This window comes from Psammomys obesus, unplaced genomic scaffold, assembly GCF_907164565.1.
Source record: "Psammomys obesus unplaced genomic scaffold, mPsaObe1.curated_primary_1811, whole genome shotgun sequence".
In the NCBI taxonomy this organism is placed as follows: Eukaryota; Metazoa; Chordata; class Mammalia; order Rodentia; family Muridae; genus Psammomys; species Psammomys obesus.
The window spans coordinates 6893200-6920073 of NW_026592732.1; the positions used below are offsets into that span (position 1 = coordinate 6893200).

General features: G+C 38.9%; 1 protein-coding gene across 1 annotated transcript in view; it reads right to left on the reverse strand.

The window, feature by feature from the left end:
* The window catches only part of Cntn5 (contactin 5), a 1192645-nt gene that overhangs the window by 286476 nt on the left and 879295 nt on the right, over positions 1 to 26874 (reverse strand). Inside the window, exon 10 of the mRNA XM_055615494.1 lies at positions 5998 to 6179. Coding sequence (XP_055471469.1) covers positions 5998 to 6179 — 182 coding nt within the window. The remainder of the gene's footprint in view (positions 1 to 5997; positions 6180 to 26874) is intronic.

Here is a 26874-nt window from a genome sequence, read left to right on the forward strand (position 1 = left end):
AAGTGAGAAACTGTTAGAATCTTGCCAGATGCACAGTATCCTGGCAGCTACTTATGTGATACATTTGGGCTTCAGAACCGTCTCTGGGTTCCACTTGGTAACACGGAAAGCAGATGTGCGTAGAGCAAGGCACTGCTTATTACCTCTTGTCGCTGGGAACTCGGTAAGTCTCTTCTGACATCTGCTAAGTGTTATTGGCTGCTTCTCTCTTCCCGTATCTTAAGTATTGAGGACTCAACATATTTTACTGACATAGATCAATTTTAGTGTTATGGCTCTCAGCTGTGAGCCAGTGAAAGCTAATGTACAGTGCTGGATGACACAGTGGAGGATGAATATGGGTTCAAGCCCCAGTTTGTGGTGCCCTTGCTATAATCTATAATTGGAAATGAGTTCCTTTACTTTAATGAGCTTCATTTGTAAGCTGTAAATGATAATTTCTATTTCAATGGGCTGCTAGGATGATTGAACATAATAAATAGTGATTGATTCTCTGCCCTAATCTATCACCCACACATAGCTTCAACTTTATTTTTGATCGAGTGAGAGCACATTATGCGGCACCATTTTCAGAATAGGAGAGTCAAGAGAAGAAAATGTCTCCCCACAGAAACAGTCATGGCACCAGGATGGTTATAGAAACTGGGAATCTACAAGGTTATATAATTTCCTGCAATGAATCTGTGTATTTCCAGTGGTAAACAACCACCTTTTAAAATCCAAACATAGTCAAATACAATTTTGAAGAATAAGAATAATTGCAAGAACTTTAATGCATCAGTATCCTTTGAGGTAGAATAACACAGTCCATAGGTGGCCTCTCCCTTGTTTTATAGTCGGCAGGCATGGAAGCCATAATTGAATCCAGTCACCGATTCCAGATTGGATTGTGTTCTTTGTTGTTGTTGTTGTTTGTAACTTTTGAAATTCAGTTTATTACTTTTGCAGTGGAGGTTAAATCTCATACACCTGTTAAAACAAGCCTGTTCTTTGTTGTTGTTTGTTTAGTCAAAGCTACAGGCTCAGAGTCTACTGCTGAGTTCTCACAATTGTTTGTAACACCTCACACAGTGTGCATGCTGTGTAAGTACAGTGCCAAGGAAACGACGCTCAGAGAAAGGTTTGTGCAAGTTTCAGTTCAGATCGAACCCCTCTCCATCCCCTGCCCCACTTTTCCACCATAGCTCCTTTCCCCATTCATAAGAGAACAACACATTTTCTCATGCCCTGAATAGCTCTCTCTCTCTCTCTTTTGGAACTTTTTTAAAGTTATTTTTATTAATTACAGTTTATTCACTTTGTATCCTCCCTGTAGCTCCCTCCTCCCTTCCCTCTCAGTTCTCCCCTCCCTCCCTCTTCCCCACCTGTACCCCTACCCCAGTCCACTGATAAGGGAGGTCCTCCTCCGCTTCCCTCTGATCCTAGTCTATCAGGTCTCATCAGGACTGGCTGCATTGTCTTATTCTGTGGCCTGGTAAGGCTGCTCCCCCCATCAAGGGGAGGTGATCAAAGAGCAGGCCAATCAGTTCCTGTCAGAGAAAGTCACTGTCCCATTACTGTGGAAACTACTTGGATACTGAACTGCCATGGACTACCTCTGTGCATGGGTTCCAGACTATCTTCATGAGTGGTCCTTGGCTGGAGTATCAGTATCAGAAAAGACCCCTGTGCCCAGACTTTTTGGCTCTGTTGCTCTCCTTGTTGAGCTCCTGTCCTCTCCAGGTCCTACTATCTCCCACTTCTTTCATAACATTCCCTGCACTCTTCCCAAAGTTTGGCTATGAGTCTCAGCATCTGCCTAGATACCCTGCAGGCAATGGTGGGAACTGGAAAAGTTCATCCTGAGTGAGGTATCCCAGAAGAAGAAAGACACACAGGGTATATACTCACTCATAAGTGGATATTAGACATAAAATATAGGATAATCATACTAAAATATGTACATCTAAGGAAGTTAATCAATAAGGAGGACTCTGACTAAGATGCTCAATCTCTATTCAGAAAGTCAAAGAGGATATACATCGGAGGAGGAAGAAAACAGGGAACAGGACAGGAGAGCTCTCTTAAAGCCTCTTGTATTTTCCTGTCTCTTTCCTGGCCTTTTTCTAACATCCTCATTCTACCCACACTTACTTCCACCTGAGCACAGCACATGCTTCAAACCCAACTTGAAGTAATAAGTTCTAAATCTGTGCAGATGTGATAGCCTCATGAATAGGTGCCACTGTGGGTAATGTGCAAAGCCATGGCAATGCACAGCTTCCCTCCGTGTCAGCAGTCATTCTTCTGTCTCCCTATTCACTTGCCTCACACTGAATCCTGCAGAATGATGTTCATATAAAAGCAATGATCGTTATAAATAAGATAGATTTACAACAAAAATTATTCACTGCTTCCTGAAGAGCTTGCTTAGTTCTAGAATAAATCTAAAAACAACCTCAAAATAGATTGTCTTGAAAATGTATAGAATTAAACTATGGATAATAAAGCATATTAAAATCAGTGAAGGATGCTGCCCTGGGGGCTTAAAGACAGCCAGGATATGCAGACTATTATATTCACTAATAATGCAGCTATGTCATTCTTAGGGCTGTTTGATAAAGTACAACCTCTACCCTGAGCACTCTGGGTACAGATAGATACAGTAAATTCTTATTCAATCCTAAACCATAAATACAATGTAGAGGTTGTCACGACCTCACTTCATTGACTGTGGAGACACATGTGACTTATTTATTGTAGATCACATATCTTTATATAATACATTTATACAATACAAAACACGCCACTTCATAAGACTCTCTTAGACTTGTTTAGATTATGTCAGACCACTTCACTAGTTGTCTTTCTTCTTCCTCCCTTGTCCCACTCCTATCATTCCTTCAATCGTTCCTTCCTCTCTCTCTTTTATTCTTCCTTCTCTTTTCTATCACTTGTTTTATTCTTATTTAATCTTTCCCTTTTATTTTTTACTGAGACTGCTAACAATCAAGGTTCTAAAAATTTAAGTAGGGATACAATTTTTGTGTGTGTGACAATTTAAAACCAGACTTTTGGGTAAATCATCGGAAACTAGAGGTGACAGAAATAATCAAAGAAATTAACCCATAAACCTATGGTACATGATACATAATCTACCTGAACAATTATGTTGCGGATTCTAAACTTCAAATCACTCCCCTAAAGTAGTGTTTTCATTTTTGCTATTTTTTTCTTGAATTTTATAGTTTGACCTGTTTATATTATGCATACAAATTTACCTTTCACTTAGCAACCTTGGCCTCTTTATGTTATATCATTTGTTACACTATATTTTAATACAAATCCTGTTATGCAGAGCAGCCTACCCCCAATGCTAGTTCTAAAGCTTTGACAAAATGGGCTACCTCAGAATGCAGGTATTTATTGTCTCACAGGCAGACTTGAAGTTCAGAGCTATGAGCCCTACTGCTCAAAACGGAGCCCAAATCCAAACCACAGAGAGAGGAAAACAGCCAAGATCATGCTACCCATGAAGTTAGCATGGGGAGCGTCTCCAAAGACCTACACGTGGAAGCCTTGGTTACCAGACTGTTACACTGATGGGGAGGGCTGGAGTTGGAGTCTGTTTGAAGGCAGGCTGTACCCTAATGGGCTGAAGCCTCTGCCTCTCTTTCTCTCTGATTTCCAGCTGCCCTGAGCTGAACATTTTTCTTCATGATGTGCAGTCTCGCAGTGTGTGACAAGGACGGACTACCCTGGACCGAAGTCTCTGAAAGCATAGGCCAGAACTAACTTTTCTTCTTTTTAAGTTGATTATCTCAGGTATTTTCATCCTGGTAGTGGAAAAGTTTTTTTTAAATACACACCTGCTATTAGTCAAATATACATTTTCACCAAGACCCCTCTCCCTGCATTTTATAGTCACAAAGTTTTAAATTATAGAAGTCATGTGAACCCAGATATTTTTGGGAAGTGAAATGCAGAATTTCTTAGAAGTTTCCCAAGGAAACATACACACACGGATTACTTAGGACAAATCTTAATGTATGGTATCACAATGGAGTCTGACAGGAAGCCATTCTAATTATGGGCTGGAGTGAGAGGTCACATCCTTTCAATTCAATATGTCATCCTGCTCTGTCAACTATACATGGTGAGTAGTGGAAATTAGCCTAGTTTTTGTGCCTTGGTAACAATCTATACTTACTCAGTTCAATGCAATGAATCAATATCTAGTCAAAATAAATTATTTTGACACTGTTTGCAGCAAACATCAGTGCCTAAGAATGAAGTAGCTGAGTCACACGAGGGAGCAAAGGAGTTAGGTCAACTAGGAGCCTTGGGCTCCACACTCTAAAAGTCACTGTCTTTAGAAATCTGTTCTTCATAACAGTGATAGATGGGGCATGTTTTACAATAGCACGTGCAGCAATAGGCATTCCTCAGTTCTCTGTGGTTTTAAACCATAAAAGTCTTGTTAAATTCTTGTCTATTACCAGATTTTTCTGTAAAGACAGTTAGTTCTCTATTTCATCACTGTGAGGATAGAAATGTATTTCAACAGGGTATGGCAAATGTTTGTTTGTTTGTTTGTTTGATTTCTATGTCTGCAGACTGACATGATTATTAACTTGAAGGAATTATGAAGTTACAAACTCCAAGATTAGAGACTCGGGAGCCTGCATATTGACTTAGCAGGTGCACCCGTGGCCTGAGAGCTTCTGACCCAGAGCCTCAGCTGCTTTGTCCCATTCAGCATTTCAGGTTCTCATAGTTTTGAAATCATACCAGCGTCTTCAGGACAAAGTGTGCTGTGAGCCCTTATGATCCTTTGCACAACTTCAGCTTTAATTTGAGGTCCATTTTTTTTTTTTTTTTTGGTAATTCAGTGTTTTATTGCCAAGATGTGGAATAGTAAGAAATACTTAATGAAGAGGAAGGAAGGAAGGAAAGAAGGAAGGAAGGAAGGAAGGAAGGAAGGAAGGAAGGAAGGAAGGAAGGAAGGAAGGCATGAGGGAGGGAGGGAGGGAGAGAGGGCAGGGAGGGAGGGAGTCCTGGCATAACCTGCTGAAGAGATGAATTCCTGAAGGAATTATTAGAGCCATAAAAAGAAAGGTTGAGTTTAATTCACAGCATTTCAGAATATTCTTTCAAAATCCCTGCACAACGCATTTAGGTTTACAGGAGAGGGGGTCTTGAGTTGTAATTACAGTTATGTGTCTTGGATGAGTCAGCCATGTGCATATTCCAAGCCTGTTTGCTCTCCTTGCTGCCTTGGCTTCTTGTTTTCTCTTTGGTGTCTTCAACTAGGATCTGAGCACATTATCATTTACCTCTCTGTGTAGGCACATGTGAAAAGTGGATGTGTGTGACCGTTAGGGGCAAATGTGAGGTGGTAAAAGCACTTGAGCCCTTTCATCCTACTTAGATATCACTTGGTTGGCTGACTGGCATTTTTTTTGGAAAACAAACACCCTCAAGTTTCAGCAGCTATTTGTCACACAGACGTATTAACTCAGGCCTGAGCTCAGCAAACTTCTCTGAACTGCTTGAAAGCAAATATTTCAGTCTTCGCAACTCAGCAGGCCTCTGTCTCCGTTTAATTCTGCCTGTGCCAAGCAAATGCTGAAATGGAGCATTTATAAACACATAGATATTTACCTAACTCAGTAGCTGGGCAGGATTTGGTGCATGGTCATAACATTTTGATGCCTGAGCTAAGTCAGGAGCTAAAATAAATTAATACTGTTTATAAAACTTATCAGGTGATAGTTGTTAGTTTGAGGCAAATGTCTCATTTTTACAGATGTCATCTACAAAGAGGTTGACATTTACTTCTTTATTTTTCTTTAAAATAGTTTTATGTGTGGGCTCATTTTATATATTTCCTATACCAAATAAATAAGTTTTCATGTTACTACTTGAATTTTCATGCCAGATGAACAAGGTTCAATTTTCATTTTTCTGTTTCACCCTCGGGAGAAAAAAAGCTTTGTGTTTTTCTGAAACACTTACTATATATTTGTAGCTGTCCACGAAAGGAATTTTTTCCACGAGCGTTCTCAGCCGTGCATTCGTATATTCCCGCATCGTCCAGCTGCAGGTTGGGGATCTCTAGCACCGCCTGGGATTTCCGCAGTCTGGACTTACTAGGGATATAACCGTTAACCTTCATCCAAGTGATTGTCGGAACAGGGCTGCGGTGGGGAACAAAGGCACTGTTAATATACCTCCCGCCATTAGAAACATAGATTCAGTTATCTGGTAATTTAAGCGCTTAATAGGCTGCGCACAATAAAACGTAATCACAATTAGGGCCATGTGCCAGCGGGTACGATCGCTTCGCACATGGCTGGTGTATTAGCAGAGAATCTTTTCCACATTTCAGCAAAGCCCTAGGAAGCCTTCATTTTATTATTTCCTAAATGCAAATGACATATTTTTAGATAACAAATGTACTTTGATGAAACTGTTAACCTATTGCAGCAGGAGTCAAACAAAAGACTTGGGAAATAAATAGGAAAACTTTTCTGCCCTCACCTGCAGCAAGGCTGTTTTCTGTAGCATCAAACAGTTTGTACTGGATCGCGCACCTGGTGTCTATAACAGCTTCCTACCCACAATGAGCCATTTGGTTCTTTTTGTTTGGTTGTTTTATATAAAGCTGTTGCAGTTTCTATTTAACGTCAAAGATTTCCTTCAATATATATCAGCTTGCCTTTTCTCATTCATAGCTGCCTAAAACTGTATTATATGGAAGTGTTGGTCAACTGTGGTTGTAACCCAGGGTTCAGAACTGCCTTCATTTTCTGCTTTTTGTCATATGGAGATACTGATACATTGCACTGTTGCGTCCATGGTTTGCAGGAGTTACTCACAAAGGCTAGACTAATGGGTCAGAGCGTGCCCATTTTCTATTTTAATAAGTACTAGCATACCGTTTTTTCATAATACAGTGGCGGTTCTATACCTATCAGTAATACATCTACTCCTTTCCTGCACCCTTGTAGGGACTGTGGGAGATTAATTCAGCTAAATATAAGAACTGCACAGGCTCAAACCAGACAAAATCCCAACATAAGAAGGAGAAGTGGGTCTAAAGTTGGATTTCTAACGAAGAAGCTATATTAATGAGAGAGAGAGTGAGGCAGAGAGAGAAAGGGAGGGAGGGAGGGAGGGAGGGCGGGAGGGAGGGAGGGAGGGAGGGAGGATGATTGCAGGTGGGTTGAGAGATAGGGGCTGTGGGAGGGAAAATAATATGATCCAAATATGTTATGTTTAAAAAGAATGTGTTTCCTGGAGAAAAGAATGAAGTTTTTGTATAGTTTTTCTTTATAAACTGATTTGTTTTCAGGTTTCTTTTTTGAAAGAAAATACTACTAAATTGTACAAATGTATTATATAAACTTAATCTTTTAATACTATCTACTTTTAGCCCATTGTTTAAAAATTAATGTTTTAAAAATTTTTAATTGTTTTTAAATATACTCAGTAGTTGACATATATATGTGTTATATATTTATATGTATATACACTTAATAATTAAATAGAATAATAATTAAGAAAAACATGAATTTGGGATTGAGGAGTGATGTGGATTCAGTGCTCATGTATGAAATTCCCCGAAATAAAAACCTATTAAAATAGAATTTATTTCTCAGCAATTTTTCTCCCTGCCCCGATGTTTATATAATGGTTTCTAAAAAGTAAATTTTTTGAGTGCTATGGTTTTCTTCCTGAACTCTGAACCTTTTCTTGTTTAGAAAATTATTTCAAAATTTAAGTTTAGGTCATATTTGTTCAGATTTTTTGTGGCAGCTTTAAAACTCCCTTTAACATTTGGCAATTATCCACCTGGACTATTTTACTGCTCCCGCGTGACAGAATTCACAGTTTCACTGGTCCAGGTGATTCTCTGTGGCCCACAGTGGAGGAAGTCCTGCCTTTTCTTCCACAAGCTCTCACGCTCTGGAATCTGTTCCAAGTTTAGCCCTGTTCCACTGACTTACTTCCTGTTACCTGCCTGTTTTACTTTTCACAACACAGATGATGTGTTTTCCAGTTTTCTTTGTCATCTCCTCCTTCACTATCCTCTGACCCAGAAACACAACTCTTTGTATCTCCAATCCCTTCTCTCAGCCCAGCTCTAGTCTGTATGGCCAGCTAGATGATGATAATGATGATGATTATATATATATATAATTTTTAGGCAACAAAGCACTTTGTATTCTTAACTGAATCTCCCGTAACGTTCTACCCTGTGTCATCAGTGATGGGTTTAGGGGACTTCCCTGAAAATAAACGAGGATAGTGAATACACATTCCAGGTCCTCACCTCCCTGTTCTGAGAAGAGGGGATGAAGGCGATGAAGAGGCCACATAGGTCACCTTCAGTATCTTCCTTACCTTTGGTACTGCCCTGTACCCATGCCACTTCCTCAGATCATAGCTTTGTTCAACATCAAACCCTGGACTTCTGAAAAGATCACCAAAACATGATGATCCGGATTCAGTCCATGAGACACACAGTAGAAGAAAGACCTGACTCTCGTGTTTTATTCTGACCTCTACATGTATGTCAGGTCACCTGTGCTTCTTCCCACATAAATAAATATGTGCAAAACATAAAATATTGAAGAAAAATTTGCATATGACAGTTTTCCGTCTTTATTATTCTTTCTGTATTCTAAATATAATTTTCATCCTTTTCCAAATATAAATTTCAGGAGACATCTTACTCTCCTGTCTTTAAATTTTCTCTTTGTTTTATATTTTTACTATTTTCTACAACCATTGTTTGTATGGTTGCATCTCCAGGTGGTCCAGTGAGCTTTTACAAGAAATATATAACATTACAGAAGAAAAATCATTCATATTTTCCTATTATTCACTAATTGGTTTCTATTTAGCACTAGAGCACAAAGGATTTTGAATATTTTATGTATAGTTCTGCATTTTGTACCAATTACCTCATCCATACTCCAATATATTAAAGCACAGTATTTTCATATTACTTATCTTTCATTATTTTAAAATCTGATTTTTTATATTTTCCTCAGAGTAAAAGTCTAAGTTACTAAGTGAGCACTTATTTTTCACATTTTCTCAGTAATTTCAATTCTTTTTTAAAATTGTTTTTTATAAATTACATTTTATTCACTTTGTAGCCAAGCTGTAGGCTCTTCCTTCATCCTCCCCCAATCCCATCCTCCCTCCCTCTTCTTCTTCCATGCCCCTCTCCAAGCCCACTGATAGGGGAGGTCCTCCTCCCCTTCCATCTGATCCTAGCCTATGAGGTCTCATCAAAACTGTGTGCATTGTCTTTCTCTATGGCCTGATAAGGCTGCTCCCCCTTCAGGGGGAAGGTGGTCAAAGAGCCAGCCACTGAGTTCATGTCAGAGACAGTCCCTGTTCCCCTTACTAGGGAACCCACTTGGAGACTGAGATGCCTTGGGCTACATCTAAGCAGGAGTTCTAGGTTATCTCCATGCATGGTCTTTGGTTGGAATAAAAACTGCATGGTACTGCTGTGGAAATAGAATGGTGGATCAATGAAATTGAATAGAAGACCCAGAAATAAACCCATACATCTATGGATACTTCATTTTTTACAAAGAAGCCAAAACCATAAGATGAAAAAAAGACAGCATCTTCAGCAAATGGTGCTGTTCTAACTGGAAGTCTACATGTAGAAAAATGCAAATAGATCTATATTTATCAACCTGCACAAAACTAAAGTCCAAGTGGATCAAAGACCTTAACATAAAACCAGACAGAAGAAAAAGTGGGAAGAGCCTTGAACTCATTGGCACAGAAGACAACTTCCTGAACAGAACACCAACAGCACAGGCTCTAAGAGCAACAATCAATAAATGGAACCTCATGAAACTGAAGAGCTTCTGTAAAGCAAAGGACATAGTTGTCATAACAAAATGACAGCCTACAGATTGGGAAATGATCTTCACCAACCATATATCTGACAGAGAGCTGATATCCAGAATCTATAAAGAACTTAAGAAGCAATTTCACTTCTTTACATAAATTCTTTTTTACTTTGTAGGTTTCAGTACAGTTAGTGAGACTAGCAGCCCCTTGTAATATATACAAGAACACACAACCTCACACTGTCTTAAGCAAAATTAAATTTGCAATGTTCTCTTTGCTAACATGTGAATGCCTTAATTCTTAGTAGTTTATCCACTGACTTTATGACTATTGCCTGAGTCATTTCAAGGTATTTTATTAATAGCAATTATTAGGCAATAAAAAAATCTCAATTTCTTTGAACTTGATTATATAATCTCCTGGAGAAGGGATTTTTTTCATGAGTGGGGAGAATAAATGATAAAATTAATTTCAAGGTTATGGGGGAAATCAGAAAGTGATCCAGAATGGAGATTGAGGTACATTGGAGGGAATACTTTTGACCATAAGAGGGACAAGAACACTCTCATGCTAAGAGAGAAAGGAGGTGTATCAGAGAGCAGCAGGCAGTGCTTCTGTTCTGAGAGGGTTAGAGCCAACTGTGCCATGGAGTCACGGAGTGCAGGGAGTATTCTCATCCAGTTGTTACTCCAGCAGGAAAGCTTTACAAGGTCCTTGCTGTCTGTCACAGCAGTGTTTGAAATAAGTAATAAGATGAATATTGAAGATCCTCAAGGTGTTTACAATTTCATCAGAAAGGAAAAGGAGTGAATTGCATGACTCGAAAGTAGAACGAAGATATAAAGTTATCTTTGACAACAAGACTGCTGGACTGGAAGAAGAGGGAATTCCTCCAGAGGAGACACAGGAAGGAGACTGGAAGGACAAAGACAATGTCTCTGGCAGAAAACAACACTTTTGAGGTGGATATCCACGCACATGAGCACCCCTGTGCATAACTTGACTTTGGAACTTTGATGCATTAGTAGGTGAAGACTGCATGTATTTATGGGAAGTTCCAATTTCCCTTGAAAAAGAAAAAAATTCATTTTCATAAAAGGAAATCATTTAATGTTTCTTATTTTCCCTTATTTCTATGTTGAATTCCCAAGATTAGCAATCAAAGCTGCTTTTGAGTTATTAAATGTTTCAGAACTGGAAAATAATTAGTAGCATTGAGGTTGTGACTAAATATTGATTTGGCTATAAAAATTAGCTATTGTTAAAGTAAATGGAGACATTGAATTTCTGGGTGGGTGAAAGTATTTTTTTTAAATCTTTTATTTTTTTTTATTAATTACACTTTATTCATTTTTTATCCCCCCATGAGCCCCTCCCTCCTCCCCTGCCGATCCCACCCTCCCTCCCCTTTCTGCATGCATGCCACTCCCCAAGTCCACTGATAGGGGAGGTCCTCCTCTCCTTCTTTCTGATCTTAGTCTATCAGTTCTCATCAAAAGTGGCTGCATTGTCCTCTACTGTGGCCTGGTAAGGCTGCTCCCCCCTCAGGGGGAAGTGATCAACGAGCAGAGCAGATGCTGAGCCTGATGGCCAACTGATGGGCAGAGTGAATGGAATTTTATGTAAGAAGTGGGAAATAGTAAGAGCTGGAGGGAACGGGAACTCCACAAGCAGAGCAACAGAACAAGATAATTTGAACACAGGGAACTTCCCAGAGACTCATACTCCAACCAAGGACTATTTGTGGAGATGACCTGGAACCCCTGCACAGGTGTAGCCCATGGCAGTTCAGTGTCCAAGTGGGTTCCATAGTAATGGGTGAAAGTATTTTATAGGCCTCTGAGACATCCTCCATCATCTATGTTGCCCATGACAGCTAAAAGCAAACCAAAGAACTTTTCTTATTTTAAATACCTTGTTTATAATCTAGCTTGATACATTCATTTTTTCCCCTTTGGTCAGAACTTAGCATTAATATAATGTATCTTAGGGCACAATTCACACAATCAAAATGTATTTCATTGATGTAATGTTACAATCCAACACACATTTCTCTATCACCACAGTCTGAAAATGGATTCATCACTTAGAAAGAGAGCTCACTCAGGCTATGCTGAAAGAATGAGTAGAAATATTAATTTTGACAGAAATGGAAAGAACAGTTATTTATATCTTATGCACTTAAATTATATTTGTTGAGTCACATCTTAGATTCTCATTTGTAATACACATAGAAACTTAAAGAAGATAAAAGGTCTTTAAATTCTGTATTATACTGTCACTCATTTGTCTGAGAAATATCTATCAAGAACAGGAGATTAGGTGAAGCTGCTCTGAAATCTTTGACACGGCTTTGTGTTAGCACCATCAAAGGGACAGGATAAAAAGTGTCTCCAAATGTAGTTTTGAAATGCAAGGCACATGTCGGATGAACTTTAGCCATCGCTGAAGTCATTAAAGGCATTTCTTAAAGATCATTTTATACATATGATGAAGTAATGTGTAGAATCTGTCAAGACAGAAGGAAGACTTAGCCGTAAAGATTTAATGATTTCAAAGGAAAGTACTCCCTAGCCTCAAATTGCTATTCACAGACAAATTGTAGGTCTGTCTAATGGAGCTTCCTATTTTCCTTGCATAAGTCACAAGTGAGACATGAATTTTACATCGGATGTGGAAATACATACAGTTATGGCTCCTTTGTGATTTGCACAAAAAGAAGGGAACACTGTATACCTTTGATGGAAATGAAAAGACCCAAGTTTTATAACTTTTCTCTAAGAAAGCACATAAAAAAAAAGTCATAAAAAATAGCTATTGGGCCAAAAGATTTTTTTTCTTTTTATAATTCTGTAGCTCAAAAAAAAAAAAATTCAGCTGTTAATGTGGGTGATCACTGCGCATTTACATTTTATGCAAAAGTTTTGAGGACAAAAGTTTCCTTTGTAAAAATCTAAAGTCCTTTAGGGGACATGAGCTTGAGGACACATCCTTGTTAAAGGCAAAGTGCAGAGGGTGTCTCCCTGGAGACACTGAAACACAGTGTCACAGCTTCAGAATGAGTGAGTTCTAATTGGCCTTTAAGGAAAAGAAATTAACTGCTTCCATCTTGAGGATAGCATACATCTCTCTACTTAATGATTCTTTACTCAGAATGTATGATTGCATATTAACTCACATCCTTCCCCTGGTATTAGTTATGCTAAGGATTTAAGAGTCAGCTCAGGCATACCATCATGTTAATTATCTTAGGCAAATAATCTAATTTAGGAGAAACCTCTTAGTTGTACTGTTAGATTATGGTCTCCTATATAGTCTACATGGTTTTATTACTGTTTTAAAAAATTTGCTACTTATTTTTTTCATTTGAGAAAGTCACATGGAGTGAAAGCAGTTCACTCCAGAGCCAGTCATTTGTAACACTCACAAATTAAAACAAAGGCACTTATTTCCCAGATGTGGTCCTCTTCAAGAGCTTTCTACCCTTCAACTGTGAGGAAAACATTGTTACTTTGAATGATAAGTAGGAGCCAGCAGGATCACACATTGTCAGATGTCTGAAGGACATTTCTGGAGCAATGCCGTAAGTAGTCATTCAGTTTTATTTAGCCACTATATTCATGCCTCACCACACATGAGGCAGGTTTTGTAATAGACTGAGGTTATACTAGTTAACCTGACTATGTGGAACTCATATGATCAGTTACAAAGTGACTTTAGAAATACTGGATGTGACTGAAGCTAAGTACAAACACAAAAAACAGCCAGCTTAACATGGGGGGGGGTCAGGAGATAATTATGTTAAAGTTTATGTAATAAGTAGTGATTACTCACACAGAGAAAACAGATAAAGCCATGCTCAACAAAAATCAAGAGGACAGGTTGGTCCCTGGAGTCCTGAGTGAAAACTATTGTAGCAATGAAAAAATAATCAGAATGGCTGTTTCTGGGTTAGAAGTAGATGATGATGGAGTGGGAAAGGAATGCAGAAGTGAATAAGAAGCACCAATGGAAACTATTTTCATGCAGTTAGTTTTTCCTAACAACCACTACAAATTTGTGATGTGCTCCAAGTATGAGAGAAAGGCTTATGTTAGAGTTTAGGATAACACTAAGCAAATGGTTGTCATATAAAGACAGAGACTGTGTGCAAACATTTCAGGTATGCTAGTTATGTAGTTTCTCACAAGAACTCATTGCTACCATTGTAGAGTGCAAGCAATCACAGACAGTGAATGTATCAATAAATGGGCCTTACTGTAATCTTGGTGCAAGGAAATCAGTGGCCAGGGCATGGTCCATTATTTGCAAGTAGGTAAGGAGAATTCCCTGATAATACATAAGTTTTGAGTCAGAGAAAGAGCTAGGAGACCTGTGAAGTAATCTACATGAATGATTGCTATTGTTTTAGCAAATGTAAAGACATAGGATTAAGCAGTGGACACTTAACATGAACTTCAGAGGTAGAAGCTTGATGCTGGCTAGAACAAGAGAGTAAGAGTGAGATAATGAGATGATAGATAGATAGATAGATAGATAGATAGATAGATAGATAGATAGATAGATAGACAGATAGATAGAAAGATAGATGGATGGATGGATCGAACGGTTTTTCTTTGGGGGGGGGTTCGTACTTCTCTAACTAGATGATAATGGGATGATAACTAGATAATAACTGGATCCTTTTTGTGTGTCAGACTTTTAAGTACTTTGTATCCTTTTGCTCATTATTCATCATGATTCTATGAAATACGGGTTACCATTTTACCCAGGTTACATATAAAGTATATAGGAGCTAAGGACTTGAGAGTGAACGCGTAAAATTATAGAAATGTGATTATGAATAAATTAACATAAAAAGAACCAATATAAAGAAAAGGGTTGAAAATAAAAGTTAACAAGCCAGTGATGTTCCTAAGAGCAGGCGACATGACAGAAAACAAAGATTGGTTTGTATTTTGTATTTGATTTCTTCAGTTCCCCTTTGATCTATATTGAAAAGATTAAGGAAGAAAGCTTTGCATGGTGAGAGGTTTGTAGAACTAGAGGGAGCAAATGAAGTGATTGTCCAGTTCTTTCAGTCATCTTCAATGTTGCCCGCTGAAGCTGCAGTGGGAAGGATGCGTGGAGTTAGTCTCTAATGAAGGTGCTCAGTGGCCTCAGCAGCTGATGGAAATAGATGCAGAGACCCACATCCAAACACTGGGTGGAGAGCAGGGAGCCTTGTGGAAGAGTTGAGGAAGGACAGAAGGAACCAGAGGGACGGGAGCTCCTCAAGAATACCAACAAAGCCAAATAACCAGGGCCCAGGGAAGTGTGTGGAGACTGAAGCACCAACCAAGGACCGTGCATGGACTGGACCTAGGCCCCTACACAGATGCAGCCAATGGGCAGCTCGGTTCTTTTCTGGGTTCCCTAGTAAGCGGAATGGGGGCTGACTCTGACATAGACTCGGTTGCCTGCTTTTCGATCATTTTCCCCTATCAGGGTTACCTTGCCGGACCACAGAAGAGGATGTTCAGTCCTGTTGCAAATTGATATGCTGGAGTGGGAGCTCCCCTTCTCTGAGGAGTAGGGAAGGGGGAATATCAGAAACAAGGAGAGAGTGTGGGACCTGGAGGAGAGGAGGGAGGGGGCTACGACCGGGATGTAAAATGAATAAACAAAACTAAAACTAAAAATAATGTAACAAAAAAAAAAACACACATCAGCCTTACCAGGCCACAGTAGAGGACAATGCAGCCACTTTAGATGAGAACTGATAGACTAAGATCAGAAAGAAGAGGAGAACCTCCCCTATCAGTGGACTTGGGGAGTGGCATGCATGCAGAAAGGGGAGGGAGGGTGGGATCGGGAGGGGAGGAGGGAGGGGCTTATGGGGGGATACAAAATGAATAAAGTGTAATTAATAAAAAATTTTAAAAAAACACATCGTAAAATTAAAAAATTAGTATACATCTTCAAAAAAAAAAAAGAAGAAAAAGAAGAAGTAGTTCAATGGCAGGAAGTATTGGCGTGCACATAAGGCTTGAGCACACAGGTTCAGTACTGTAGAGCTTTCTTCCTTCTTCACTGCCCTGAGCAGCTTAATTAGAGACACATAGACATCAAAGAACTAGAATTGCAGTAAGGGACTCAAACGCTCAGAGAGGGCCTTGTCCTCTAAGTCATCAAGAAGAGAAGGTCCAGCCAGCAAAAAGATGTACATGGTGAGGGGGCTGGCCAGACCCATTGGGGTGAGATGGTGAACACAGAATGAGCCAGAGCAAAATGGCCTAAGGATTTCGCACTTGCAGATTCAAGGTGAGCCTGCGTATGGGTGCAGCATGGAGCTACAGAAAATCTTTACACATCTATCTCACTCCCCTCTCTATCTCCTCTCTAATTCAACTTTCCAAGTTTTTCCAGAAAAGCTCATTTGTTCCTCAGTATACCTCCTAGGAGAGATATTTATAGACTGAGATGAAACAAGGTCTATTTGTCTAGGCTCACCATACTATGTTACTGTGGAAAAACCTGTAAATCCTCAGCAAGAAGTACAGTGTAGCTGGTAACTTACACAAAGGAAACTGCTCTGCAGAGATCACAAACTTGAGACAGCCTGCTTTTCAGATTAACCTCCTGCTTTACTTCCCTCTGTTCCACATGCACGGGGCCTCACCTTTAAAGAGCACAGCCTGGAAACATGTGCAAGCCACAGAGATTCTGTCAGAACAAAAGGTTGGGTAAGCTTTGAAGAACTCTCTCTGTCACTGAAAAAATGGAAGTTACGATGTTCACTTATTAAAAGACTCACAGTGAGAAATTTAATTAAGACCAAAGCAATACTTCATGTTGCTTGTTATACCCACTTTTATTCTCAAGAACTGCATAACAAGCACGTGAAAAAAATCTTTCACTTTAAAAAAAAAAAAAAACTACTTGCCAATATTTTAATCCCCAAATATGGGTCATAATAAGAAACCAGATTCCATATTTGAAAGCCTTGTTTAAAGACGTGTGAATGTCAAGTGTACATGACACATTCATGTACACATCCTGTTCTGATGTACAAAGCTGAAAGAGCAGGCACCGCCAGAGTCCTGTCTCAATATCCCAACAGCATTCCCTTTTATCACTGTATAATCATAACCAACCCAGTGGAGTATACTTATCCTCATGATAGCATTAATGTTGTTTTCTGAGGAGTGCACTGCTTACTAACAAGAATCTTGACACGATTTAAGAGACATCCCTTGGAATTATGCTTCCAAATGTATTTTTAAATACCACTTCCCCTCTAGAACATTAAAAAACCTAAGGTATGACTGCTGATTTTATTAACTTTTCTCTTTTGTCTTTGCCAAGACATAGAATTGACATAGTTTATATTTCAAATAGCAGGTACTGAAATAAAATATAGTTCTCAAATCAATGTTCCTTAATATAAAAAGTATGTGTAATATAAAAATTGTAAACATTTAAGTAGGTAAATTATTTTACTCCTTGTAATATTATCATGTTAACACACTCAGAATGACTACTTTCTCAGAATCTTCATAAAGCAAGCATTCTGAAATAAATTATTTTTCACTTGTTTCCAGCACCTAAATTTTATTTTAATTTAATTTATTTTTTTAAATTAAATTTTATTTTATTAATTACACTTTATTCACTTTGTATCCCCCCATAAGCCTCTCCCTCCTCTCCTCCCAGTTCCACCCTCCCTCCCCCTTTTTCATGTATGCCCCTCCTCAAGTCCACTGATAAGGGAGGTCTTCCTCTCCTTCCTTCTGATCTGAGTCTATCAGATCACATCAGGAGTGGATGCATTGTCATCTTCTGTGGCCTGGTAAGGCTGGGGGAAGTGATCAACGAGCAGGCCAATCAGATTATGTCAGAGGCAGTCCCTCTTCCCATTACTATGTAACCCACTTGGACACTGAACTGCCATGGGCTACATCTGTGCAGGGGTTCTAAGTTATATCCATGCCTGGTACTTGGTTAGAGTATGAGTCTCTGGGAAGACCCTTGTGTTCAAATTTTCTGGTTCTGTTGCTCTCCTTGTGGGGTTCCTGTCCTCTCCAGATCTTACTATTTCCCACTTCTTACATAAGATTCCATGCACTCTGCCCAACAGTTGGTCATAAGTCTCAGTGTCTGCTTTGATAGTCTGCAGGGCAGAGACTTTCAGAGGCCCTCTGTGGTAGGTTCATAGGTTGTTTCCTGTTTTCTTCTTCTCCTGATGTCCATTCTCTTTGCCTTTCTGGATAGGGATTGAGCATTTTAGTCAGAGTCCTCCCTCTTGATTAGTTTCTTTAGATGTACAGATTTTAGTAGGTTTATCTTATGTTATATGTCTATATGAGTGAGTATATACCATGCGTGTCTTTTTGCTTCTGGAACAGCTCACTCAGGATGATCCTTTCCATGTCCCATCATTTACCTGCAAATTTCATGATTTCCTTATTTTTCATTGCTGAGTAATACTCCATTGTATAGATGTACCACAGTTTCTGCATCCATTCTTCAGTTGAGGGGCATCTGGGCTGTTTCCAGCTTCTGGCTATTACAAATAAACCTGCTACAAACATGGTTGAGCAAATGTCCTTATTATGTACTTGAGCCTCTTTTGGGTATATGCCTAGGAATGGTATGGCTGGATCTTGAGGAAGCGCTATTCCTAGTTGTCTGAGAAAGCGCCAGATTGATTTCCAGAGTGGTTGTACCAGTTTACATTCCCACCAGCAGTGGAGAAGGGTTCCCCTTTCTCCACAACCTCTCCAGCATGTGTTGTCACTTGAGTTTTTCATCTTGGCCATTTTGATGGGTGTAAGGTGAAATTTCGGGGTAGTTTTGATTTGTATTTTTCTAATGGCTAATGACGTTGCGCATTTCTTTAAGTGTTTCTCTTCCATTCGATATTCCTCTATAGAGAGTTCTCTGTTTAGCTCTGTTGCCATTTTTTAATTGGATTACTTGGTTTGCTGCTTTTCAGCTTCTTTATTTATTTATATATACTGGATATTAGCCCTCTGTCAGATAAAGGTTTGGTGAAGATTCTTTCCCAATCTATCGTTTTGTTTTGATGACGGTGTCCTTTGCTTTACAGAAGCTTTTCAGTTTCATGAGGTCTCATTTATTGATTGTTGCTCTTAGAGCCTGTGCTGTTGTTGTTCTGTTCAGGAAGTTGTCTCCTATACCAATGAGTTCTAGGGTCTTCCCCACTTTTTCTTCTAACAGGTTTAATGTGTCTGGTTTTATGTTGAGGTCTTTGATCCACTTGGACTTTAGTTTTGTGCAGGGTGATAAGTATGGATCTATTTTCATTTTTCTACATGTAGACATCCAGTTAGAGCAGCACCATTTGTTGAAGATGCTATCTTTTTTCCATTGTATGGTTTTGGCATCTTTGTCAAAGTTCAGGTGGCCATAAGTGTGTGGGTTTATTTCTGGGTCCTCTGTTCGGTTCCATTGATCCACCATTCTGTTTCTATGCCAGTATCATGCAGTTTTTATTACTGTTGCTCTATAGTACAACTTAAGATCAGGGATGGAGATACCTCCAGAAGATCTTTTATTGTAGATGATTATTTTAGCAATTCTGGGTTTCTTGTTATTCCATATGAAGTTGAGAATTTTTCTTTCAAGGTCTGTAAAGAATTGTGTTGGTAATTTGATGGGAATTGCATTGAATCTGTAGATTGCTTTTGGCAAAATAGCCATTTTTACTATGTTAATCCTGCCAAACCATGAGCATGGGAGATCTTTCCATCTTCTGACATCTTTTTCTAATTCTTTCTTCAGAGACTTGATATTTTTTTTTCATACAAATCATTGACTTGCTTGGTTAGGGTTACACTAAGGTACTTTATGTCATTTTTGGCTATTGTGAAGGGTGTTGTTTCCCTAATTTTTTTCTCAGCCCTTTTGTTTGACCAAATTCTTAAACTCTGAATTAAGATTATCATATGGTTAGTTATGTTGGACAATTTGTAGATTTCAGAACAGCAGGAATTCACAGTTGACTGTAAGAATTCTGCCAAACAACACAATGAAGAGAACACAATCTCTTTCTTGATCAACAACAAGAAAAATATGGACACCTGTGTTAACATGTACCAGAGAAACCCACAAGTTAGCGGGTATAGACCTTGAAGCCAAAAATACAAGGATGGCTAATCTAATGCTTTTTTTTTTTTTTTTTTTTATAGCGGCAGGGAGGTTATAGCCACCTCTGTGAGTTCATGGGGAAGTCTTGGCACTTAGTTAATTTCTATCTGGGGCTATAACTCATGGAAAGATTGTGTTTTGGAAGTGTGGTCTTCCAGGCTCTTGATTTGCTTGAGATTGTTGGGTAATAACTCTGTATAACTATGATTGATTGACCATTTATTTTGTGTCAGAACTTTAAGCAGTACATCATTTATCTTTCACAGGAGCACAAAAGTGGGCATTATTCCCTCTATTTCACAAGAAAGCAAACACATTTTGAGATGATGAAATCTTCTAAATAAAAGATTACTTCAAAGTCATTGTATCTGCTCAATCAGTGTCATCATGTAAATAATTTATTTGTCTCAGGAGTACATATAGACAGAAAATCATGGAGAGATGGGCACACAAGCATCTACCTGACATGGGATACCTTCAGTATTTGTGCACAAGTGATTGTAGAGTTCTCTGGCCAATGTTACTCCCTCAGGTGGATGAGGTCATGGTAACATATACTTCTAAATAAGCGAGAAATCTATAGCTTCCATCTATACTTCAGAGGATGCTTTTCTATGCCATAGCTATATATTTGTAGGTAAGCACTACCCAGAGTACATCAGGCAGAACATCTTGATTATACTGTACAAAGTCATACTACCCATCTTTCCCAATTCCCACTCTTGAGTGCAAGCCTAGTACACTGATGTTTAATGTATGCCATGGATCTATGAGTAAGGAATGACAATTGCCCAGCTTGTTTGATGGAGCCCAGAATTCTGAATGACTCTTCTTTAGAGCCAAATTCAGAAGAATCTATTATCTTATTATTTATAAAATATATAACATAACTGGATATGGAGCAATTACTGAACAGCCAACATTAACCATTATTTTGGTCTAGAGTAACACTACTAGGAGGACTGATTCATATCCTTTGCATATTTGAATTTAACATTATATATTAAAATTACAAAATACTCCACAGAAAGTTAAATGGAACACTTCGCCCAGACTCCATGCACAGTTGGGTTTAGATTAATCCCTGGCTTTCTCAGCTATAGACTGATTTGTTATTTCCCATGTACTTTGTATGTATGCATTATCAAGTGGCACGAAATGGAGGTTTAAAAAGTTGAAATATATAATTATCTGTCCTCTATTGTAGCTGTTTCCCAGACACCTGCTTCAAGTTACTTTGGGTTGCAAATAATATTCAATGCCCTAATCACAGTTTGGGCTATTATATTCATTAAGCTAAAAATGGAGAGATATTTGTCCTTTTCATCAGAATCCTAAATACTCAATACCGGCCTTCTTTGAAGTTTAAGTTTTTGTGGCCCCTCAGCATCCTCTAAGATTGGTGTCAAATTGGATGCAATATATTATATATATATTATATATATAATATATATTATATATATTATATATGCAATATATAATATATATTATATAGTAATAATATAAATTATTTTAAATATTAACAGAGTAAAAATGTTACAGTTAATAAGGAAAAAACCAGTATTAGAAAATAGTCCTGAAATCACAGAGAAGAAAATAAAAGGATTTTGACCTAAAATAATGTTTGGAAAAAATAAAACTGAAAATTATCCCAGTATTTCATATCCATCAAAATGTTTTTATAGGTTCAGAGTTTCTCTGGATGACTAGGGCACATGGCTATATATATTAAAAGCAGAAAGCTGGAGAATTTCATACCATCAATTTTCCATTGAAAGCATGAAAACCCAAAAGGCATCTGACAGAATGAGAGAGAGAGTTATGGAATGTGGGAACTTATGGCTTAGGAAAAGCTTGAGAAATGGACTGTGTTTGGGGGTACACTCTGGAATGAAGTGGTGTGTTAAAAGGTGGCCAGTGGTTCAGAGAGTCAGCAGTGCTAGACAATTATTCCCCAAACACAGGGAAGTTCTCACATGAAAGATACCACCATGCTGCAAATGAGTGAGAATGAGCACACCCGCAGCTATCCTTCAGACAGTGTTTCTCTTGGAGACACTGAGAGCCAACTTTGCGAGGAAAGTGGTACACCTAAACGCTTCACGGACTTTGAAGATGATAGCCAAGGAAGGAAACCCATCTGAGGCTGCCTGTGCAGCTTCTGAATTATCGGGCTGCTATTTGAAACTAGGCTTTCAACTGCCAGCCTTAGTTGTCCCATAATTTGGCACTGACACAGAGTGACAGGCACCTATTGCTTAACTGAGGGAAATTCTGTTTTCAAAGATCAGGGAGTTCCATGGAATCAGCTTCTTTGTATTGAATGTTCTAATTTAGAACTATTTGCTGAGAAAAAAAAAAATCTGGTCAAAGCAGTGGCTTCTTGTCTGTTGTTAATTAGTGTATAATTCTTTAAAGACAAGAGGAAAATTCATGTCTCATATAGACTCCACTGTATCTTCTTGGTTACGTAAAGATGGCTAATATAGGCTTGAACCAACTTTTACTTTGTTCATTTCCACTTATTTCTTAATAAGTAACTGAAAATGTCACTAGATGAAACACAAGGAGAGCAACAGAACCAAAACATCTGGGTCCAGGGGTCATATTTGAGACTGATAATCTAACCAAGGACCATTCATGAAGATAACCTAGAACTCCTGCACAGATGTAGCCCATGGCAGCTCAGTCTCTACGTGGGTCCCTAGTAAGAGGAACAGGGACTGTCTCCCTAGGGAGAACAGCCTTACCAGGCCGCAGAGGAAGAAAATGCAGCCAGTTCTGATGAGACCTGATAGGCTAGGGTCAGATGGAAGGGGAGGAAGCCCTCCACTATCAGTGGACTTGGGGAGGGGCATAGGAAGAGAAAAGGGGGGGAGGGGGATTACAGCTGGGCTACAAAGTGAATAAATTGTAATAAAAATTTAAAAAGAAAAGATATATTAAAATGAGTATATCTATCAGGGCATCAGGAGGAGAAGGGCACTGAAACTTGTTAGGTAAACATGCTAATCAACTCAGTTGTACGAGCTTGTCACCTGGATAAAATTTCCAAGACCCAACACAAGAAGGAGCTGGGCAAACTTAAGGTAGGGATGGCTGTAGTTTTCTATGGATACAGAGGGAGCTGGCATTCAGAGTGGCTGGATGGGGGCTGTGACAGGAATGTCAGAGAGTTATAGCATACTTCTTTTGTGATTCACAGGAGTACTAACTAGTGTAGACACAAGGAAACAGGGAGTAAAAATCTTAGTAAGGACAGTCATGAGAAATGATGAAAGACCACAGTATTCACAGAGTAGTATGGAGCCACAGATCATATGTTAAAAAAAATAATAAGCTAGACTCATAAAAAAATACAATGTATTTGTACAAGTGGAAGATAGGTTAATATTATAAATTTGTATGTATATATGTGTAAATGTGTTGTACTAAGGTTGCAAGGGGATATGAGAGGCAAAGACGAGATCAAAATGAGACAGGGAAAAAGAGTTTGTATGAAATAAACATACAATGAAAGAAGAGAGTTTTTCTTTTTTCTGTGTATGTGGGAGGATAAAGGAAGGCCAAGCGGAAGAGGAGGGTGATTGTGCGGAACAAGCAAAAGTATAATGCTGCACATGTAGGCGATGTACAGTGGAACTCAGTTCTTTTATGCTAACCAACTCATAGTAATAATAATAAGGCTTGAAAAGGTGCAGAAGTCAGTAAGAGCAGGTGCAGATTCTTCCCTGATAGCTTGATTGGAGTTGCTCATTTACCAGAGGCCACTGACAGTGCTGAAAAAGTTTCCTCTCATCAATAGAAAGAAGTGAAGGCCAAGCCAGTCAGTCTCAACATAAAATGCATAAAAGCAAGACCAGAAAGCATTAGCTGTCATCATGTAACTTACAGTGGCTACAGAACAAGGGCAAATAAATAAATAAATAACAAATAAGTAAATAAATAGATAAATAAGTAGCACTCAGCTTCTAAGAGAAATTCTAATGTCTGAAGGACATAAAATAGTTACGATATAAAAGAAATTGTTTAAAAATTTAACTTCTATTTAGGGCAAAAATGATCAGGTAAAACTAATTTTAAAATGACACACTCTGTCTTAGTTAGGAAGTTACGGTTATTATTGCTGTGATGAAATACCATGACCGAAGCAACTTGGGGAGGAAAGTGTTTGTTTGGCTTACACTTCCATATTGCTCCATCTTTGTTTAGCAGCAAAGGAAGTCAGGACAAGAACTTAAGAAGGCCAGGAACCAGGAGGCAGGAACAGGGGCCAGGGAGGTATGCTGGTTACCAGCTTGCTTCTCTAGGTCCTGCTCAGCTGCTTTCATAGTACACAGGAGGACCAGGCCAGGGATGACACCACCCACAATAGGCTGGGCCCTCCCCCATTGATCACTAATTAAGAAAATGCCCTACAGAGGTCCTCTGTGGAAGGCTCCTGTCCTGTTACTTGTCTTCTCCTACTTCTGATGTCTATACTGTTTGCCCTTCTGAATGAGGATTAAGCCTCTTCTCTAGGGTCATTCTTGTTTAGCTTCTTTAGTACTATAGATTTTAGTATGGTTATCCTATATTATATGGCTAATATCCACTTATAAGTGAGTATATACCATATGTGTCTTTCTGCTTCTGGATTACCTTACTCAGAATGATCTTTTCTAGTTCCCAACATTTGCCTGCAGCTTTCATGATTTCCTTGTTTTTAATTGCTGTGTAGTAATCTATTATATAAATGTGCCACTTTCTGTTTCCATTCCTCCACTGAGGGGCATCTGGATTGTTTTCAGAGTTTGGCTATTACAAATAAAGGTGCTATAAACATAGTTGAGCAAATGTCCTTTTTGAATGGTGAAGCATCTTTTGGGTATATGTGTAGGAGTGGCATAGCTGGATCTTGAGGTAGCACTGCTCCTAATTTTCTAGGAAAGCACCAGACTCTACACACCAGAGTATAAAAGGAGATACTGAGCTAAACTTTGGGAAGAGTGCCAGAAACTTTATGGAAGAAGAGGGAGATAGAAAGACCTGGTGGAACTCTACAAGGAGAACAACAGAGCCAAAAAACCTGGGCCCCGGGTGGCCTGCAGAAACTCATACTCCAACCAAGGACCTTGCATGGAAAGGACCTAGAACCCCTGTTCAGAGGAAGCCCATAGGCTGTTCAGTTTCCAAGTGGGTTTAGTTTCCAAGGGCTGTCTCTGACATGAACTCAGTGGCTGGCTCTTTATCACCTCCCCTGGGGGGTTCAGCCTTGCTAGGTTACAGAGGAAGATGATGCAGCTAGCCTTGATGAGAACAGAAAGGCTAGGGTCAGATAGAAGGGGAGGAGGACCTCCCCTATCAGGGGACTAGGGAAAGGGCATAGGGGGAGAAGAGGGAAGGAGGGTGAGATTGGGAGAGGATGAGAGAGGGGGCTGCTGTGGGGATATAAAGTGAATAAACTGTAATAAATGAGTAAACAAATAAATAAAATTAAAAGAAGAAATGCCTTACACTGGATCTTATGGAGTTTTTTTTTGTTTTGTTTTGTTTTGTTTTGTTTTGTTTTTTACTGAGGCTCTCTCTTCTCTAATGACTAGTTTGTGTCAAGTTGACATAAAACAAGTAGTAAAAACATGCACTAGAAATGATTTCTTTGTTTCATATGTCCAAGATCTCAGAGGAAACAATACACATTTAATAGGGACAGCAAACTGATTTTTGTAAATTGAATCAAAATTTTAGAGAGGAAAACATCAATGTATATATAACAGAAAAGTCTTTATGAACTCAGGCTTGGTGATGATGTAGAAACCACACCAGAAGAGAAAATGTATGAACCAAAAGAACTAAAATGGTAGATTTCATGCAGATCTGGGCTGATGACATAGACCAGTTGTTGAGCTCTGGCTCAGAATGCCATGTGTCCAATACTACAAACAATAATGACGAGAATAATAATCAGCTCACAACCAATGACACAGTGAAGAGAGTAAGCAATACAGGAGAACTATTTACAAGAGACATCTGATAAAGGTATGCTACTCAAACCAAGCAGAGCACACTTACATTTCAACAACAAGCAAACTAACTAAATATTAGGATAAAGAACATACATATAGACACCTCACTAAGAAAGGTGTTTGAGTGCCCAACACAACCCAAAAAGATTCTCCACATTTATACCCGAGACGATCATGTCATCTGCAAAGAAGATTTGGATGAAACAAAAAAAGTCATGAACCCCGGCAAAGTAATCTCCCACAGAGAAGAGAGTGACAGTTCCATACAGATTTCAGGCTACGTCAAATTTGTGAGAGTCAAGACAGCACAACATTGGCACAAACCCAGAAACAGGCCATAGGATAACATTTAGACTCTAGACAGCCCAGGACCTTGAATAGCTACATCATTAAGGAAATAATTAATAATTAGTTGATTTTTTACAATTCCTATGATTGTTCAATAACCAGAAGTAGCCTTTTTTAGTTTTAGTTTTAGTTTTTAGTTTTTCTTTCTTTCTTTTTTTTTTTTTTTTTTTTTTTTCAAGATAGGGTTTCTCTGTCTAATGGCCCTGGCTGGCCTTGCACTCACAGAGATCTACCTGGGATTTTTAAAGGTGTGAGCCACGACCCCTGAGTGACAAATTAATATTAACACATCCAAAAAAATGTTTCATGAACAGTGCTAACTGATGCACACTTTAAAGCTGCAGTAATCATGAGTCTGGTATTGTTATTTAGATGGAAGATTAGAATAAAATATCCAGGGCCGATGAGATAGCTCTATAGGAAGAGGCTCTCGCTGTCAAACTATGGCTACCACATTGTGGAGAGAGAGAACTGACTCCCTCAAGTTTTTCCCTGACCTCCA